The 18602-nt window shown below is 35.3% G+C and overlaps 1 protein-coding gene across 3 annotated transcripts in view; it reads right to left on the bottom strand.

Moving 5' to 3' along the window:
- The window catches only part of Nrm (neuromusculin), a 373850-nt gene that overhangs the window by 55459 nt on the left and 299789 nt on the right, over window positions 1–18602 (bottom strand). For all 3 annotated transcript variants that reach the window (XM_076386721.1, XM_076386719.1, XM_076386720.1), the window contains exons 6-7: window positions 10622–10806; window positions 4381–4531 (exon numbers count right to left, since the gene is read on the bottom strand). In XM_076386721.1, the coding sequence (XP_076242836.1) occupies window positions 4381–4531; window positions 10622–10806 (336 nt within the window). The remainder of the gene's footprint in view (window positions 1–4380; window positions 4532–10621; window positions 10807–18602) is intronic.

The raw sequence follows: 18602 nt of genomic DNA, 5'->3' as shown, positions 1-18602 counted from the left end.
TTCAAAATTATGAGAACTGATACAAATTACAGGATTGTTCAGAGAACTGTTAAAGCTTGCCTCTCAAATTTTGGTTTGCTCTGTTCCTGAACAAAACAAACTGAATTCCACTTTTCCAACAGCACCATGTACCTCAGTTAATCAATTATCGCAGATGATATTTAATAACGCAAGTCTGACATTAATTTAACCAATGGAAAACGACGCGAGGATAGAATTTTTCTCTCTACTTACTGCCTCCAATTTCCATTTTAATACTTATTCCACTCTGCAAACAGATATGGACACGCGACAAAATCGAGACGACGATTCAACAAAAGCTACTGCGTTCTTTCGCCCTTTCAACGTTGTCGTTAACGAAGTATCTACAGAAAGGCAATATAGTACTAATTCTTTTAACCAAGATTAAACCGAACGAATCGACAGTAAAGTCTGCTCATCGGAAAATAATTCCCCCGGAATTTTACAGCCGCTCACGGCGAAATTCGATTACAACAACTTTAATTAACATACGTGTTCGCGAACTATTTTTTGCGCTAAATCCAAAGCCTCGATTATTTCGCGTACATTCTCCGTATGTTTCCACACCGCCGTCAGAAATACGAGGATCGGTTTAATTACCGTCGAACGATCCAATTCGGTTAATTGAAACTATGATTATACCTCTTATCCGGGGCGAGGGGGTAAATTGATAAGGGGCGCGATAAAACATGAATATAGCAGTTGGGAGAGTGTAACTTAATTTCAGGTTAACTACATCGGGCGTTGATCAAACGTCGCAAAAAAGATTGGGTCGAGGAATATCGAGATCGCCCTGATATACCTTTAGGTCCCTGGAATAGCAGAGGCTGAATTAGAGGCGATTCTTCACGGCCTTTTTTGCGACTAAGCGCCGTTTTCCCGAGGAAAATTTCGTTTTAACCGTACCTTTGCTTTCTCGTATTTTGTTAGAGACAAACGTACGAGAGTCGTTTGTCCGAAGAGCTTCGACGACAATGGCTTGCGACAGTAAGCAACCATTTTATTGGAAAGTATATTTAAGCACAACTGGTAACCCTGACTACATAGTCGCTCTTACTTTGGTCTCACTAAATTCTGCGGCATCTTGACGGTTTGGCGAATGCAATTACCAGGATTGTGTTTTGCATTTTTAGAAGCTGTTTTTTATAATGTATATTTTATTTCGTTTGATATATTCCTGATATGTTCGTTTATACTATGTAGCAATTTGAATGATGAGATTCTGAAATGTGTAACGAACGTTGTATATACTTTTTACAGCATGAAAATTAACTTCCTCTTTCTCGAAGTTTAAGTTTTATACTACCTATCTGAAAGATTGCAAAAAGTTGTTGAAAGTTGTTCAAACTTTGGATCCTTCCTCCGTAAGATGTATCTACAGTTTTTCTTTTGAGTTTTAAGTCTACTGAGCTACTAATTTAAAATTGTGATATACTTATAGGGGACGTCTCAAAGCGAGAGGTAAGAAGTATTATTAAATGTAAGATATTATGTAAGCTGTTTGACAATAGGTATATAAAATTTTTTAGACAAAGTAAAAATTTTGTAGACAAAGTAAAACAAAAATCAGTAACGACGAAATATCCCTCCAAATACAGCGTAGACCAAAATTAGTGGTACAAATGAGGCCACAGAGATAGTACAGCTAAAAGTAAGACGAAAATCAGGAATAACAAAATTTCGATGGAGGCTTCGTTTTTGAGAAAAGTAAATTTGAAAATCAATTTAATATACCTGTACCCAACTGAAATCTGACGTTACCGATTTTAATACAGATCGCTGCTGTGACTGTTTGTGCACAGGATACGTGCAGAATGTGCTGCAAGCAGTTCGCCGTAATTTAATTCACAGAATACAACTTTGCATACGGAAGAATGGTCAACATATCGAACAGTATCCAATTTAAAATATATGTAAACTGAATTAATAAGTAATAAATTAAATTTGATTGAAACTCAAATATTTAATTCGTTAGTACCATTTATAACATCAATGTGTTCGTTTGCACATCTTAATAACCATTTAGTAAAAGCAAGTTAGGTGCACGTGTACTAAATTGATTTTCAAATCTACTTTTCTCAAAAACGAAGCCTCCATCGAAATTTTTTACTATCTCTCTGACCTCATTTGTAACACCAATTTTGGTCTGGTGTGTGATTCGAAGATTTATCTTACTGTTAGTTGACTCTTAGCTCAGACGCAGTGGTCACAGTAGAATAAGCACCTACGCAAGACAGATTTCGCGCATACTTTAATCAGACGTATTTCGATAGTTGTACCGATAATTATGAAAGCAGTTTGGGTAAAAAATCTAGAAAAGTTGAATTCGCCATTTATTTTACATTACGTCGATTTATAATGCAAAATAAGTAATCAATTTAAATTTTATCACAGTTCATACTTATGTACCAGTATAATTAATAGTTTAGAACCGAAGACTCAAAACTAATTTTATCATTCTCTATTTCTGTCTTATTTTGGTAAGTAGAATTACATTTTCAAAAGTACTATATTATTTATATTTTCACTGTTTTTTACTTCAGAGTTTTCAACTTTTGTCTATTCAAATATTTTCCAAGCTACTTAAACAAGACATAAATATATTTATCGCTTCCTTCTTAACTGTCATCTTCTAATTAATATTAGCGTTTACGGAAGCAATCAATTTTACAGATTTCATGTTTCATGATTAACATTGCAGGAGTAATAAATATTTTAATTCGCTAATCGATGTCAACTTTTATTGATGCACTGATATAAATCGATACCTTAACTCATTTCCTCCGTATCTAGTTTTATGAAAACCGATTAAATGATATACAGTCAGGGCTCGTAAATCTAACATCGACCATTTCTCTATTTATTACCATGCAGATTTAAGCCAACTAGGATTGAAAGTACTAAACATACATGACGCGCGGCGCGTTTATGAAGCCGAATAAGAAAGCAGTTAGCAACAGCGATCTCGGACAGAGAGAAGCGTTAATTGTCGATTCAAGTGTCGTTAAAACCATTCTACTCGTGTCGGCTGTACGAATATAAATATACATACGTCCATGGCGACGTGCAAATATCATAAATCTCAGACAAAAGGGAGGACGCGTCGTTATCTTGCTCGCACCTCGTTACCAGAATTTAATTGCGTTCAGAGGGTCGAGATTAAGCACCTGCAGAATATTTTGCGACGAGGACACTTTCTTCTGTCGACACTTCAGCGTGCAGAGACACGTGAAAATCGAAAACAGTGGCGAATAATGCGAGGTATTCTTATACAGGATCCTTCGTTTTCTAAGTCGAGTAACAACCCTAATCACTAATTATTAGTTTTTTTTTTATAAACACTTTTGTAATACGAAATTATTAGAAAAATTAGTTTTAATCATGAGACATCAAATTCGCAAGAAAATTTCTATTATCTCATCCTTTATCATTTGGCAAATAGTTTCTTTATGTCAATTCTTCAAACTTAATGAAAATAATTTTTCTAATTTTTTATTTATGCATGCATATGCAATGATGGCTGCTGTCGTTAAGCTGTAAGATTAACGCAAAAATTTTGGACGTAATTTTAGAGAAAATTGTTGATAATGATATTGATTATAGCTAATACCAGATTAACACTTTTGCTGCCACTCTACGCGTACACTAATGAGAACCTTGTTTACATAATTACATACTATGTTAACATCGATATGAGAGATTGGGATTACGAATAATAATGATAGGGATGACTGAGTCTCAAATCTGTTAAAAAAATAGAATTTAAAAGAAGAAAAGATAAAATTGAGTTTACTACATAATTTCATCCTACGTGGGAGTGTATACAATTTTTTAACGATGATCCACTACTCGTTTATCACGTTATACCACCGTTAATGGCCATCTATGAGTGACCCAAAACTGCACCTCTTTAATGGTTGTTAGTACCCTTTAATCATTCTCGATTTTCGTTCTCGATTTTCGATCGATTCTCGTTCAAACGCCATTTAATACCACCAGAGATAAAATGGTACCTGAGTTACAATATAACATTCCACTAAAAACTGTCAATACATCCCCACTATTTAAACATCACGATTATTCTGATTTAATACCTCTCATATGGAAATCTTTATATTATTCACAAAACTTGAACGAAGAAGCAGCGTCGTGTTAAAAATAGTACAAATTTGCCAAAAGCAGATGATCAATACACGTGTCATTTAATTGTAAATAGTACAGTAATTAAATTCTCGAAACGAGGAAAAGGGCAGAAAATGCTACAAAATACACAAGAAGATTAATTCTCGAGTTTACGTAAAAAAGTGACTGCTACAGAAAACAAACGACGTAGAAGGGTGAAAATGATGTCACACTTACATAAAACTTCGATCGTCACCGACTCTTTCATCGGTTCCAGATTCTCGGAACGTGTGACCGAGTTCTCGGCGTAACACTTCAGCGTTCTTCCATTGTCGTACTCCGTGGCGGTGAAAGACAGATAACTTACAGTTTTCGACGTGCCGTCATTCTGCGAACAAAAACCATCATACGAATGTTAAATTGATGCGACAATTGCCATGGGACGTTCATTGGCTTGCAGGGTCTCCCGCTGTCGAAAACGCGGCACGCCCTGCTTTTCAGCAAAATGAAAGAGAATCGATTGGAATCGAGCACTCTTCCATATTTCCGGGAATGCTAGACCTTTATTAGCATTTTATGGTAATCTTTCTTGTATGACTGTCCTACCATTTTGAATATTCTATTATTTCAGTGGTATAGGTCCGGGTGACGAGCGTTTCCAAAAGCATTTTTCCGTTTTTCGACGAATAAAATAGAGGTAATATGTCAATATACGCGCACGTAAAATTCCATAGTACAGTTCGTTGACAAACAATAAAATCAATAAACTTAGATAAATTAATTCGATAGGAATTTTAACTATTTACTGAGAATGAGGAAATAGAAATGAAAATTATTCAGTTTTATAGAATCACTTTTCTAAAATTTTAAATATTCCCTTCACTTCTTTGCTTTTCGATAAGGGAAAAATCTAACTATTCTCAGTAAGGGGATTTTTGGATTATCTCTTCAAATTTAAAATTCAAAGTAAAAAATTTGACTTCATCTCTAATGTATTCTACTAACAAAAAGAGGAAAAAAGTTTCTACGAAACCATGTCATGATTTAAATAACTTCATCTCCGTGAAAATTTTATCAATATTTTCCGAGAAAACAGCACGTTCACCAATTTCCTAGAATTAGAAACCACACATTTGATTCTGAACACTGGAAACGAAGTCTGCATCAGATAATTATCCCAATATCTGAACCAGCGGCCACCCCTGTTTCCATATTGCGGCACTTTTATGGATTTTCTATCATTACCAGATTTCTTTATCCAGCATTGTTCAAAGGATCGCGCTAGTGATTGCACAAGGCTTGATTACCTCGTTATACATCGCGTCAAACGAAATCTTTGGGCGATGCGGCGCTACCGTAACGAAGAAAGAAATTTTTTCGCGTCGAAACTGGATTGCGGGGGAACCGAAACGCGGCGAGAAAAAACGCGAAATAATTAAAGTGATGGCTTCGCAAACACTGTGTTCCCAGCGATTGCGTGGCCTGCTCCAACTTTTTTTTCTCGCCACGCTCCCTTTTTTGCTGGCGTTTTCGCGTTCGCCGGAAAGCAAACACAGTTTTCGTTTCTTCGTTGCCGACGGGATATGAAACTGGACGCTGAAGAAATATGAAACGCGTGCCATCGAGTTTACGCGTTCTCCCTCCTCGCCTCTCGTCGACTTTCGCAGACCTGGTCCGCGAAAAAATCGTTGTCCAGCGAATGCATCGATACGTTCTTTTCCGAAACAGCCGCGATTTTTTATGAAGCCACGAATTCGTTCCATGTTAAATTGTCTGTATATCTGCTGTTCGATTTTGTCGCTGAGTTATGAGCACTCGAAATTTCTCTAACATTTTGACAGTAAGTAAGTTGGGATATACATTTACATGAGATACATTTAAATATATTTGCTGGGAATTAATGATGAATATTAAATAGAAGGTATTATAAAATCTGTGAATCTGATTGGTTTTCAGATATATTCCAGTGATGAGCTAGAAATTTTGTGAAGCTAATCTAGTTATTTTAGTTCCTGTATTTCTCAATAAAATAGTGTCCCAGAATATTTGACTACATGCATCTTTCACAAAACACAAATTTCATTAGTAGATAATGACAGTTCATTAACCAAAATATTCAGTCTTGACAAACGTATGCTTCTCAGCGTTATCTAACAGCTACGTTATTTACTTCACATTAGACAATAACTGTACTCGCATAGATCAACAAAGACATGAATCACTTAATTTGCATGACTAGGAGTTCAATCTGCGCCACTGTCTCACTAAAGATTTTTAGACTTAACTAACACAGAAGCCTTGTGTAGCATAATATTGAAGATATCTTGATATTATCAAGAGTACTATCACTACTTGAAATTTCCCTTATAATTGGCTTCAACATAAATAAATACGTATGTATATAAATACTGATTTGTCTATCCCTTTAACAACTTCTTTTCTACTTGTCGAATGTCGAGTTTAAAATGTCTATCTAGTCTAGAGTATCCCCTTAATATCGTATTCATTGCGGTAGATTGCTGAGCATTCATGGCGTATAATTATTCGGTTCTGTGTAAATTTCGTCTGTAGCCACGAACACTGGCGTACGATTTGGTCGTTACGTCACGGGTGCTATAATCAGGCAGCCGATAAACAATGCTAATTATGATACCACAGCGGAGCGGCAGGCGTTAGAAGTACAAACTTATAATTATGATAATGCGACTACTACTCTGGCGGAAGCGATTAACGACTCGTTAAATTCCAGGACGATGAGAATCCGTTTCTGCGAATAAAAAATGAAACATTTAGAATTCGATAATAGTAAAATTACGGTGATTTAGAATGTAAAATCCTAAAATGTAAAATGTATTATGAAATTATGTGCCACTAATTAGTAAACACTATTTCCTTGAAATAATACTCTTGTCGAAAGTTTGTCACTTTACTAGCTTCACCGGTATAAGTACACACTAATCGATGGATTTAACGATAAGTTCATATACGAATACAAGGATTGCGAAGATGTTTTGGAGAACATTCTTGGAGATCAAATTAGTTCTGAAATTTTTTAATTAAGATATTCTTTAGATATACACTGAAAATAGTGCAGTTGGAAATTAAACTTTATGATAATTATTAATACCTTTACGTAGAAAGCTTTACTTTAAAGACAGCCGAAGCAACTGTACAAACATAAAAGGTGTTACGAATTTATTAACAAGGAATTATTTAGTGAATTTGTCTAAGTTATGAATTCAAAGATAATATAGCATGCACTGTATGATGATTCTATGTAGAAAAACTTTTCTAATCATTTTCCGATAATTACAGAGTACGTATGGATCACTTAACTTAGAAAATACAAGCTTTTTAATGATACAATTTTCTATCTCCCTTGGACAGTATCTCTGCAGATAAAATGTGGTGTCATCGAAAAGTAACAAAAAGAAATTGAGATGCCATACCATGAGAACGACAATTAAATAGTCGTTCCTGAAATAATGGGCAGATGATTTCTTATTCAGCCATTTAAGGTCGCAACGACATTGTAGCTTCAGATATTGCCATAATGGATTTATGATGGCGACGAGGGATACAGATCTATGGTGTACACGTATGCGTTATTACAGCGTCGCCGAGTGAAATGAAGTATAATGATTTTCCGATGCGACAAGCCGGGAAAACATCTTCGTCTGTGAAATTACTTTTTCATACGCGACTAAAAGGATCTGATTCTATCCTCCAAAGAGGTATGAATAATCGAGAGTCGATTCTCAGAAATTTGATACTTGCGGTACGACACGTAACTTCGAGATGACATCTGTTTGAATGATGAAATATTCAGCAAATGTTCTTATAATTTTCTAGGGGCTGCAGAGTTGCGTCTTTTTGTGTGAAACTTCGTCTTCAAGAAAACTAAATGTTTGAAATTTCTTGCACTATGATCGAGCTCTTAGAGCAAGAATTCCTTGGAGTAGAAAATAAAATACAATTCTTTTACGATCATTTAGGTAAAGTAATCTTTTGGGACAAAACGATATTAACATTATTGAAACAATTTCTTACTGTAATTGAATTTAATTTATAGCTTGAACTTGGAATATATCTAAAGCAATGATTGTGAATAAATAATGGGAATAATATAAAAAATCAGAGAAAAATAATTTGCTCGATCATATAAATTGTCATACAATTATTCTATCAAATAAATAAATTTATTATTTAAGTAGTCACCTTCAAAAATATAATATTCAGATCTGAAGAGTCGTAGACAGTAAGTCCATCATTACTCCAATGTTATGCGCCTTGTTAAACCAAAGGGAAGATATTTCTCCCTTCCGATATATTGTCTGGATCCTGCCTTATTGAATTGCTAATGATTCTCGAAAAACTTTGTCTCAGCTTGACGAGTGTCCCGAGTCGATAACGCAATTTTGATGGTTGGTACAGGACTAAAATGTTACGAACATCAATTTTTTTTTTCTCATGGAATAACGAAAACTCCATAAACGCCCCCGAGCTTCGTGTCGATCGAATTAATTCGCGGCAAGCAATTTGCCTGAAATCCACGCGAAATACACCGAAAACGTCGGCCGAATTTGAATAATTGCTTTCTCGCTCCAAGTATTACCAACTGCGAATGCTGTTTATTCAGTGAGCGAAGTAGTTTATTGCACGCGAACTCGCTGCAAGAGACATCGAGTCAGCTTATAGCACGGGCGCTGCACTTTGTTTGTTAAAATATGTGTTCGACGTTCAAACGCGTTGACATCGCTTCGGAAACTAGGAAAAGACGATGCATCTGCCTTTGCGATGCGATTCCTCAGAAGCCAAACACAGAAATAACGTTCGCTGGATTTAATGGACCGAATGTTTATTTTCTCGATAAATATGATAATTTGTTTATATTGAATGAATCTTTTACTAGTTCTGCAGCTACGTAAATTTCGTCGATTGACCTTATTGAAAATGGAATTTTAATTAATTGTACCTATATTAAACTCTGTTAAAGCTGATAATTAAATAGTTATTTTAGAAATTTTGAAATGTTCAAATATTAAAACACTCAGATTGTCAAGCACAAAAATTTTCGTTCATTCAAATTTACAATTTTTGACGATCTACAATTTAAAAATTGAAAAATTGTACAACTTAAAAATGTAAAAATTTAAGAATTTTACAATTTAAAAATTTAAACATTTAAAAATTTAAGAATTTTACAATTTAAAAATTTTCAAACTTTCAAATTTAAAAATTTTCAAACCTTCAAGTTTAAAAATTTTCAAATACTTCAAAATATAACACGAGTAAATACATGTATAAATGTCAATTATAAGTTTTCTCTCGTTCGCCATTGTAATTTACATTATAATTACATTCATCTGGATAAATAACATTTTCATTCTCTTTTCCCGTTGACAATAATTGGACACTGTTCTGCATGAGTAAGTTGACTCTCAAATAAACTGATTATTTGATTAATATAATATTATAAATATTAATATAGTATTATAAAAAATAATACAAAATAAATTATTAAATAAAGTTTCTAAAATTTTTAAATCTAAAATTATTATTACGAATTCTCCTATCAAACCATTGTTATTTTCCATTTATATTCTATGTGTAATTTTATGTGTAACTAGAATCTGTAATTCTTTAATATTATTCTTTGATTACTAGCAAGTTCAAATAAATAAATATTAATAATATACGCATGTATACTACTCTTTTCAGATTTCATCTAATAATAATTAGGCAATTAATTAACTCTTGTATTTTAAATAAACTATTTTACGTCTAACCTACTATCCTAATACCTAAAGAATTATTTTAATGTATAACATTAGCAACTATGCTAAGAAAATTGTCAGAATAGGTTATTTTAGTTAAATTAAAGCTAATTATTTGTGTGTTAATACTCCAATGCGAAATCTACGCGATTGAATGATACGCTATTTTACAGTAATAACTTTTACCAACTTTTGATGTGTTCCTCGAAATCACATTATGTATTATTTGTAAACTACTAGCCTTATGCTTGAACAGCTATTTCAATAAATAATGTTACAAAGTCTGCCAAAAAGATTGTTATAAGGTATATTGTTCGAGGAAGAATGTAAAACGCACGATTACTCAGAACTAATTATTTGTGGATTAACACACAAATGCAGAGTAGGATCCAGTTAAGATTCGTAATCACGTTAATCGCGCAAGTAAATATGTTCCAATAAAGCTCGGAATAATCCAACCATTACACGATATAATCCCGTATTCTATATCATCCGATTTTTCAATTTACTGGAAACCGCCACCGAGAGGCAGGCATTCCCAGGGTCGAACGTGCTGCCTTTCTCAGGATTCCATTCCATTGAATACGTAAGGAGACACGGTCGCGTCGTTAACGAAGGAAATAAAACGTCGAGGGCGTGGGTCTTGCCGCGCGTTAATTTTGCAAAACCGACACGTACACTATTTCCAAGTCGGTACTCACGTTCTCGTGCACATTCGTCCCGAACATCTCGATCCTGTCAGTGTTCTTGTCCAAGTACTCTGTGCCATTTTGCCAGGTGACATTCGCAGCGGGCCTCGCCGCTTGCACGGTGCACTGGAGCAAGATGTTCGTCCCTTGTAAGACGTGGCCTACCACCCCGTTCAAATCCATCTTCAGCGGCCGGACTGGAACAGATATCACGTCGTAGAAATATTTAACTCCGATTATAGGCGTTAACCTCGCTGAAGTATTCGAGGTGATACAGGTTAACACATCTACTAGATCAGTCAAAGTAAATGGTACAGTAATTCCTTGTACATATTATTCTTTCTCGGTTATTGCTTAATAAGATTGATAAATGTATAAATAAACGTTGTTTCTGTGAGTTATGTACTTTTTTGAATACTTGACTATGATCAACTGCTCAGACCAATCTGGCCACACCGACACTCTTTATTTCTTCCTTATACGGGTGTTATTGAATAAGAGTGAGAGAGATAGAAAGCGTCGGTGCTAGAGAATTGTTTGAGTTGGTTGTACTTTTGGCAAGAAAATATGCGAGGCATGTATCTTCTTTGAGGACTTATTCTACTGTAGGCATGTACACTACCGTGTATAAGTATTTGGGCACCTTCACATTATTTCAATGTATAAAATACACCAAGTAAAATTTTGTGATATATTTTTGACTATACGGTTATTATATTACTTATATAAGGTTTATAAATGCTGACGAGAGTAATATCTGATAGCAGTTATTATGAACAAGAAAGTGTAAGTATTTCATGAATTTCTAATAACGTGATAATGTCCAAATACTTATACACAGTAGTGTATCAGGCAAGCCAGACACAGTGATGCCAGTACAATGAAACTCATAGACGCACTTCAATATAACAATTAATTCCTCGGGTACTAAGACTCAAACAAAATTTCATCATTCTTCATCTTTGATTTATTTTGCCCCAGGGAATTATTTCTTAAAATTTCAGACACTTGTTGTCGAAAACTCTATATCTATACATTATTGTTTCTAGTAAAATATAAGTTCATCATTCAATGAATGATTACAGATTACAAAAATTGTTTATGATTATTATATTAACACTGATTCATTCATCAATTATTGTAATATGATTGGTGTGATTATGTGACAGTAATTGACTGAAAAAACTGATCACAGAGCAAACCTACTACCTAAATCTGTTACCGAGATACGCTTTGGTGCAGAGCGACTCGTTTTAAAAGGCGAGTGATCACGTTGCCCAGTTGAAAATTTAAGGAGCGAGTTTAAAGAGAAATTCAGTTTCGACTTTCCACGTTTCTCTCCCCAATCTTATAACATCGTTAGACTGTGAGTGATTTCTGAGGCTCTAAAGACAGTATGACGCTCGCTGCTGGGGTCGTTCCTGGGACACGCTAGTGCAAACGATCGAAGTTTTGAAGCGTATTATGAATAAGGACAAATTTACGTCGAAAATTATCGGCGAAGGTGATTTATGAAGTTAATCTTGACTATTAGTTTCAGTGTAAGATGATCTACAGAGTGTTTAAAATTTATTAGTACCTACTTATGTTTATTACAGTAGTCAATGCGTTGAACATAGGACCAGGTTTCACGAGTGGATAAAAACTTTTTAATATATATCTACAAGTTCTTTTACTTTCTGAGTAATTTTATCTTCTTTTTTCTACCACTTCTTCTCCGAGATTTACTTGCTACGTTCATCTCAGTCTTTTAAAGCTTTATAAAAGTTAAGGCCGCGATTACGGTGGATGTGTGTTTTTACGAGCTGATGTTCTAACAAATATGCTCGAATTAATTATCGTATAAGTGAGACGAGTTCAGAACGTCATTCGTCAGAAAACACATTTAGTGTAATCGTAGCCTAAATCATAAGACATACAGCAAAATGTATTCAGATTTTTTGCCCCATTTTAGTTCTTCAGTGCATCTGTAAAATTACAGAATTCTTTGATTACTAGCTTAGCACACCTGTATGTTACTCATTTCATTTGAGCTCTCCTATCGCTTTTTAAAATATTTCTTACACCCTGTAGAGACTATACAAGATAGTCCTGGCAAACATTACAAGACATAGTAACAAAGATGATACTACATTTGTAGAACCATATATTTTCTATAAATCATTCCCGAGTTATTTGAAGTTAAAAGCGAAATATAAATTCCATTTCAGGAATTTCAGTCAAAGGTACACCCAGAATGAGGCGAATCTGGTTGCACTAATACTCTCTATCTCTTTCTTGAGAAAGAGAAGGACACAGAGTGTCAGTGTGGCTAGAATCGTTTCAGTTGGCTGCAGATAATATCCCTACTAAAACGTGATGGAAGAGACTCTGGACTGCAGAAATGAATGAATGATATAAAAACCCGAAATTAATAGACAGACACATGCTTGTTCCCCACTTGACGCCTCAACCATACACGATCAATAAAAACAATCGTATACCCAACTCAATGTAAAACAGGTTTCTAATAATGAAACTCCGAAATGCCAATCCAGAAGCCTTCCATCTTTCCATAAAACATAATCCCCGAAATACGTCTGCACTTCACCGATTCATTCATTACTTCCTCAGCCAATCGTCCCATATTCCTAACACACGAACCACATTAATCACGAAATATCACTTGACATCACCCTCCTAAATAATTGCTCCTAGTCAACGTTCACCCGGGTCTACTTTAAGTAACACCGTTCCCCTTCATCCACGATTAATCACCCCGAAACCTGTCCTCCGCCGTATCCAAGTCGCTTAAAATTTTAGGGATTCCGATTCGCCGAAACCGCGCGCCGCTCCTCGTCCACCGAATTTAAATTTCCTTTCCGAGGAAGACGGACAGGAGGCGAAGAAAATAAACGACAAGCCCGTCGGGGAACGCATTATTCAGAAAATCCAATTATCCTGTTACGGGGGACTTGACAGTAATGCAACCTTTACCCTTTCACCCTTTTTCATCTGGCGAGGTCGCGAAGCCACGACTGATTCATGACACGTCCCCGTGCACGCACGCGCGCACATGCACACGGAGCAGAGCGTCGAGTCGGACCCGTGTGGAGGATCTAATGCAGCGGCCGCGTTGAGCCCGCTGCTCGCTGCCTGCATCTTGCGACTCTTAGAAGAATAATATGAAAGCGGCTTGGCGAGTCAGCGGCGAGGAGGGAGGAGGGAGACTAAGGAGAGATCGGGGGTTGAATAAAGAGGGGGCGTCGATGGGAGACTGCGGAAGGTGGTGAAATCAGAAAGTCAAGTTGCATCAAGAAATTCGAAGGAGCTCCGCCATTATTCCTGGATCAGCGTTCCCTTTGCGAGACTGTCGGTATTCCGGGAAATATTGCTGTGGAAGAATTGAATATTGCCGCTGCTAAGGATCGCGACATGGGCTTTATGAGGGGGATGCACGCGATACCCTTTGTGCTCGGGGGATTTACAGTTCGTTCTTTATCTTAAGTTTCCTTCGTTTTGGTTGTACAGGGTGGATCTAAAGGCGCTTTTTGATATTTTTCAACTGTAGACCTTTTGGAAATGCATGGAGCCACAAACTTTAATTTGGAAGTTATTTATTACCTCAAATAGATTCTTTTTTAATAGTTTGCCTTTATTCACGGAAAAAGCATTCATTAAATGGCCGCCAGGATGGTTACCACTTCGCCTAGAATCATCAGTTGACTCTATCTCTTTAAATTTAGCAAACGACATTCAAATGCAGGGTGCAGACAGATCGTTTGTAATCTTAAAATTTGTTCTGAACAGAATTAATTGAACAAATACCTCTGAAATAAATTTCCACAATACAGCAGTGCACGCTTAAATTCCAATACAGTTGTTACATCTAAATTCCAACGACCCAGCTTCAGTACTCATTATCTTCATAACCAACGTAACCCAAATCAATTAATGCCTATTCAAACTTGAACTTTTTCCTAGAGTAAAATTTCGACCTGTTACCTGCAAATTTCAACGTGGACCCTGACTTTATTGAAATTTAAGCATGAACTACTCTTTCTATTCAAAACGCGAATCAATTATATATTATTCGTAAGTAATTTCTGTGATTAATTTTAGTTGACATTTCTATTATTCTCCATTCATACAACGTGTTACACCTTTAATAGATAAATTCTACATGCATATTCGGTTCGAAATGTTCGTAGAGGTTTAATCGAGGTATTAAAGTCTAGTGTCGAATATAAAATACTGGGGATCAATTACGGACCGCGAGGGTGCTGAATTCTATCAAGTGATAAAAGTGCATCAAGAAGAGCTCTTCCTTCCTCAGAATTTTTCTAATAATTTGACGATGAAGGAGTGACTTTAGTTCCTACAAATCGAGAGGAGAGACTGGTTCTTTGCTACAGTTGTAGATAATAAGTTTAGAAAATGTCTAACAAGATTTATTGGCCACATTTCTGAATGGTTCATTTTGGGACGCTTTGTATCGAACTGAAACGATATATTCGATAATTGGACAAGCGGAAACTGGCGGCAGGTGAACGTCCAATAAACATATCGATCGATCCCCAATCACGTTTTATTTTTCCGTTTGATATCGGTTACGTTTCCAGCTGATGCTTTGTTCTTTTTGTTACACCGATTAAATGACCCGCTACTTTTCCGTTTGCCTTTTATTCGCCGCGGTTTACACCGATTCGACAGGGTTCGTTTTGTGCTATTTCGATCAAGCGTTTTTGAAAACTAGTTAAGTCGACAAGTGTTTTATCCAAGACTAAATTGCAGACGTTGAAGGAAGTTGTGAAACTTAATTTTAACAGAGCATTGCTCTATTTATGGACCATACGTGTTCTGTTTAAGCGTATTAAGAGATCATGAACTGAGTCCTCGAACGATGGTCAAAGAACGTGTAAAAGCACACTCTCTCGGGAATTCCACACGTCTTTGAACATTTAGGATTATGTCAGAGATCCGATTATCTAAGTTTATTATTACCTCTTCGACGGTATTTTTCCAAGTTCTTTTTAATGGCATTTGCCAACAGTTTAATTACCACTTCATGCATTTATAAATGACAATTTTATTTCTGTACATACAAATAATGTTCATATACATATGTAATCATAAATAAAATAAGAATTCATGATGGGTATAAATGACTAAGGCAATCTGATTAAATATAGCTTTTTTTAAAATCGTGTTCATGGTGGAAAATTTACAAATAGAAAAGTCTCTGTAGAATATTTAGCAACTATAACGTGGCAATTAATATATCAAAAGAACCTTAAAGAAAAATAATTAACGAGACTTCGTCTTGGTTCAGATCTCACTGATTCAATACAGTTCTGAGAAAAATGTCTATATTTTTAATATTATTTACTGAATAATCACACTGATGCAACATTTTGCAAAAAGAATAGGCGGTTACAGTGATACAATAAATGAATGCAACTAAAGGACATAACAGTTACAAAAAACCACTTCTGGTTATGTGTACGAAACTAAAGTACCTGACGAAGGAATAAGCACTATTCGTGTTATACCGGAAGTCCTCTAAAATATATTGCCTTTAATGCTTTCCAAGGGACTTCTCATGAAATATGAATAGTACATACTTCAGACAGTAAGTGAAACAAACTTACCACAAATTAATATAAAAAAGTCTTCTGTATATATTATAGTACGGCCTTCAAATCCCTAACTCTTGTTCCTCCTTCCACTCTATGAAGCGTTATCACTCCTATTTGTGCTCATAAAACGTAAGAATAAATAAATCACGACACAGTGTTGATACACGAAAATTTGTGGCTGCTGCAAGAACGCGACACGTTCGTCACGAAGCGGTGGAATTTATTCCTAATACTCTCTAAAGGGGATAAAAGTGGTATCCAAAAGTCGACAGGAGGCTGCGGGAGATATTCTTCTTTCTGACGCTTTCAACGGAGCTCGCCTTTAGTGAGTAGTAAAATTTCTAAGCATCTAGTGCACGTTTATGTTCGCTCGCTGTCACGGGAATCGTAAAATCACGCGGGGATTTCGGAAACCCGTCATAAAGTTCACGAGCGCAAGCTTTCGTTTGTCGTCCCGGCTGTGTAATTGAACTGCGACCGAAAACGTGGGACAATTTGCGGATCGTGTTGCAGCCGGTCGCTGTAAACGCGGATCGTCCTCCTAATAAAAGTTCTTTGACGAAGGTAAGTCGAAAATTGGTAGAAATTTGAATTTTCTTGTTCATCGATCGAGTTTGATCTATCGAATGACTTAGAAAGATTTTATATGAAATTTAACGATATTCGGCTTTCATGAATCTTAATTTTATGTAACTGTAAAAGTAATATGTAAAAGTAATGTAAAAGTAATGTAAAAGTAATGTAAAAGTAATGTAAAAGTAATGTAAAAGTAGTGTAAAAGTAGTATAAAAGTAGTGTAAAAGTAATGTAAAAGTAATGTAAAAGTAATGTAAGAGTAATGTAAAAGTAATGTAAAAGTAAGTTTTTTCACTAGCTGTTTTTCAATTGCTACTAAATTCTTCTTTCAACATACGGAAATATGTATTTCTTTTTAATTATATCTTTATTCATGGCAACCTTCTTAAAGGTTTTTAGATTTTTGTATTTAGTGTGTATCATTCTTACATGTAATTACTGGTTTGTTGATATGTAAGCGTTTCTCGTTCTACATATCTTGTTACCAGTGTCCAGGATTGTAAAATATATTTCCATTTAGAATGTTTCAAAATTTAATTTGAGTTCTATAAACTCGAACATTACAAAACTGTTTCAAGTAATCTTCTTATGTTCTTTTAGACTAAAAGATTTTACTTCAAAACTTGATTCTATGGTTATTACATAATTTATCTACAAGAATTTCTGAACGCTTTTCGATATTATTTTAGAACACCATTTTTCTAACTTGAAACAAAAAACTGTAAGTTAATATAACATTCGACATAAATTCGATGTTAAGTTCAAAAATGGAGTTTCCCTGGCAGTAAAGGAGAACAGGTTTACAGCGAATGCTAAGAAGCAAAGTTTAATACTGAAATGTCGTCTCGATCACGGTGAATAGGTCTCGCCCTACTTCTCAACTACTATTTCACTTTTTCAGCCAAGGGACCGGTAGCAGCGAAGAATCCATCTACTTCCCCAAGACAGTCGGTAAAACGAACTATTTTTTACTCCCTTCACTTTTTACCCGCTCGCAAGCTCAATTTCCGGCTACCCTTGTCGGGGTACTCGTTGCAGTTCTTGTCGTCCGCGAAGAAACATTAGTGCACTCGCTGCCATTGTGCATTTTGAAAACAGCTCGGCCACAAAGCGCAACATATCTTTAGTCCCTAGTCTTGTTTGATAGAATACACGATTTTAATTCCGTGGAAGGAGAACATGTTAAAGAGAATAAATCAGTGTATTAATGTATTACTGATTTCGATGGCACGGTATTGTGTAAATCAATCCGAATAGATTAGTTTATTGAAAAAATATTGTGGTAGTAAATTAGTTTTTACTAGTAATACAATACGCTGTGTTGATTTTTCAATAAAAGAGACCTCTATTGATGTTGAGCTTTTGCCGTGGTTTTAAAATGAACTTTTGGTGACCACTGTGTTTTCATTAATTTGTACAATACTATAGAGATTATAGAAGAGTTTTAGTTAAGTGTAAATTGATTTTATATAAATAAATGAAATATTTATGCTAAAATGAATTTTTGTTTCTAGATTCGTTGAAGTTGTTGGAAAGTGATTAACACTTGAACAGAAAACTGTTTTACATTTATGTTCAGAGCCAGCGGACTCAGGGTCACTTTTGACCCAGCATCCCGTGCGAGAGTTAAACAACTGAGTTTCTGCCCATATAACAGAGAAACGTCCTAAAAACGTCTTAAAGACATCCACTAAAGTTCTAAAAATGTCCCAAAGACATTTTAAAAACATCTTAAAGATATTCACTAAAATTCTAAAAGTGTTCAGAAGATGTCTTTAAAATGTCTTAAGGTTCAAATC

This window comes from Calliopsis andreniformis, chromosome 10 (genome assembly GCF_051401765.1).
Source record: "Calliopsis andreniformis isolate RMS-2024a chromosome 10, iyCalAndr_principal, whole genome shotgun sequence".
NCBI classification, from domain to species: domain Eukaryota; kingdom Metazoa; phylum Arthropoda; class Insecta; order Hymenoptera; family Andrenidae; genus Calliopsis; species Calliopsis andreniformis.
This window is presented reverse-complemented; position numbering and strand designations above follow the sequence as displayed.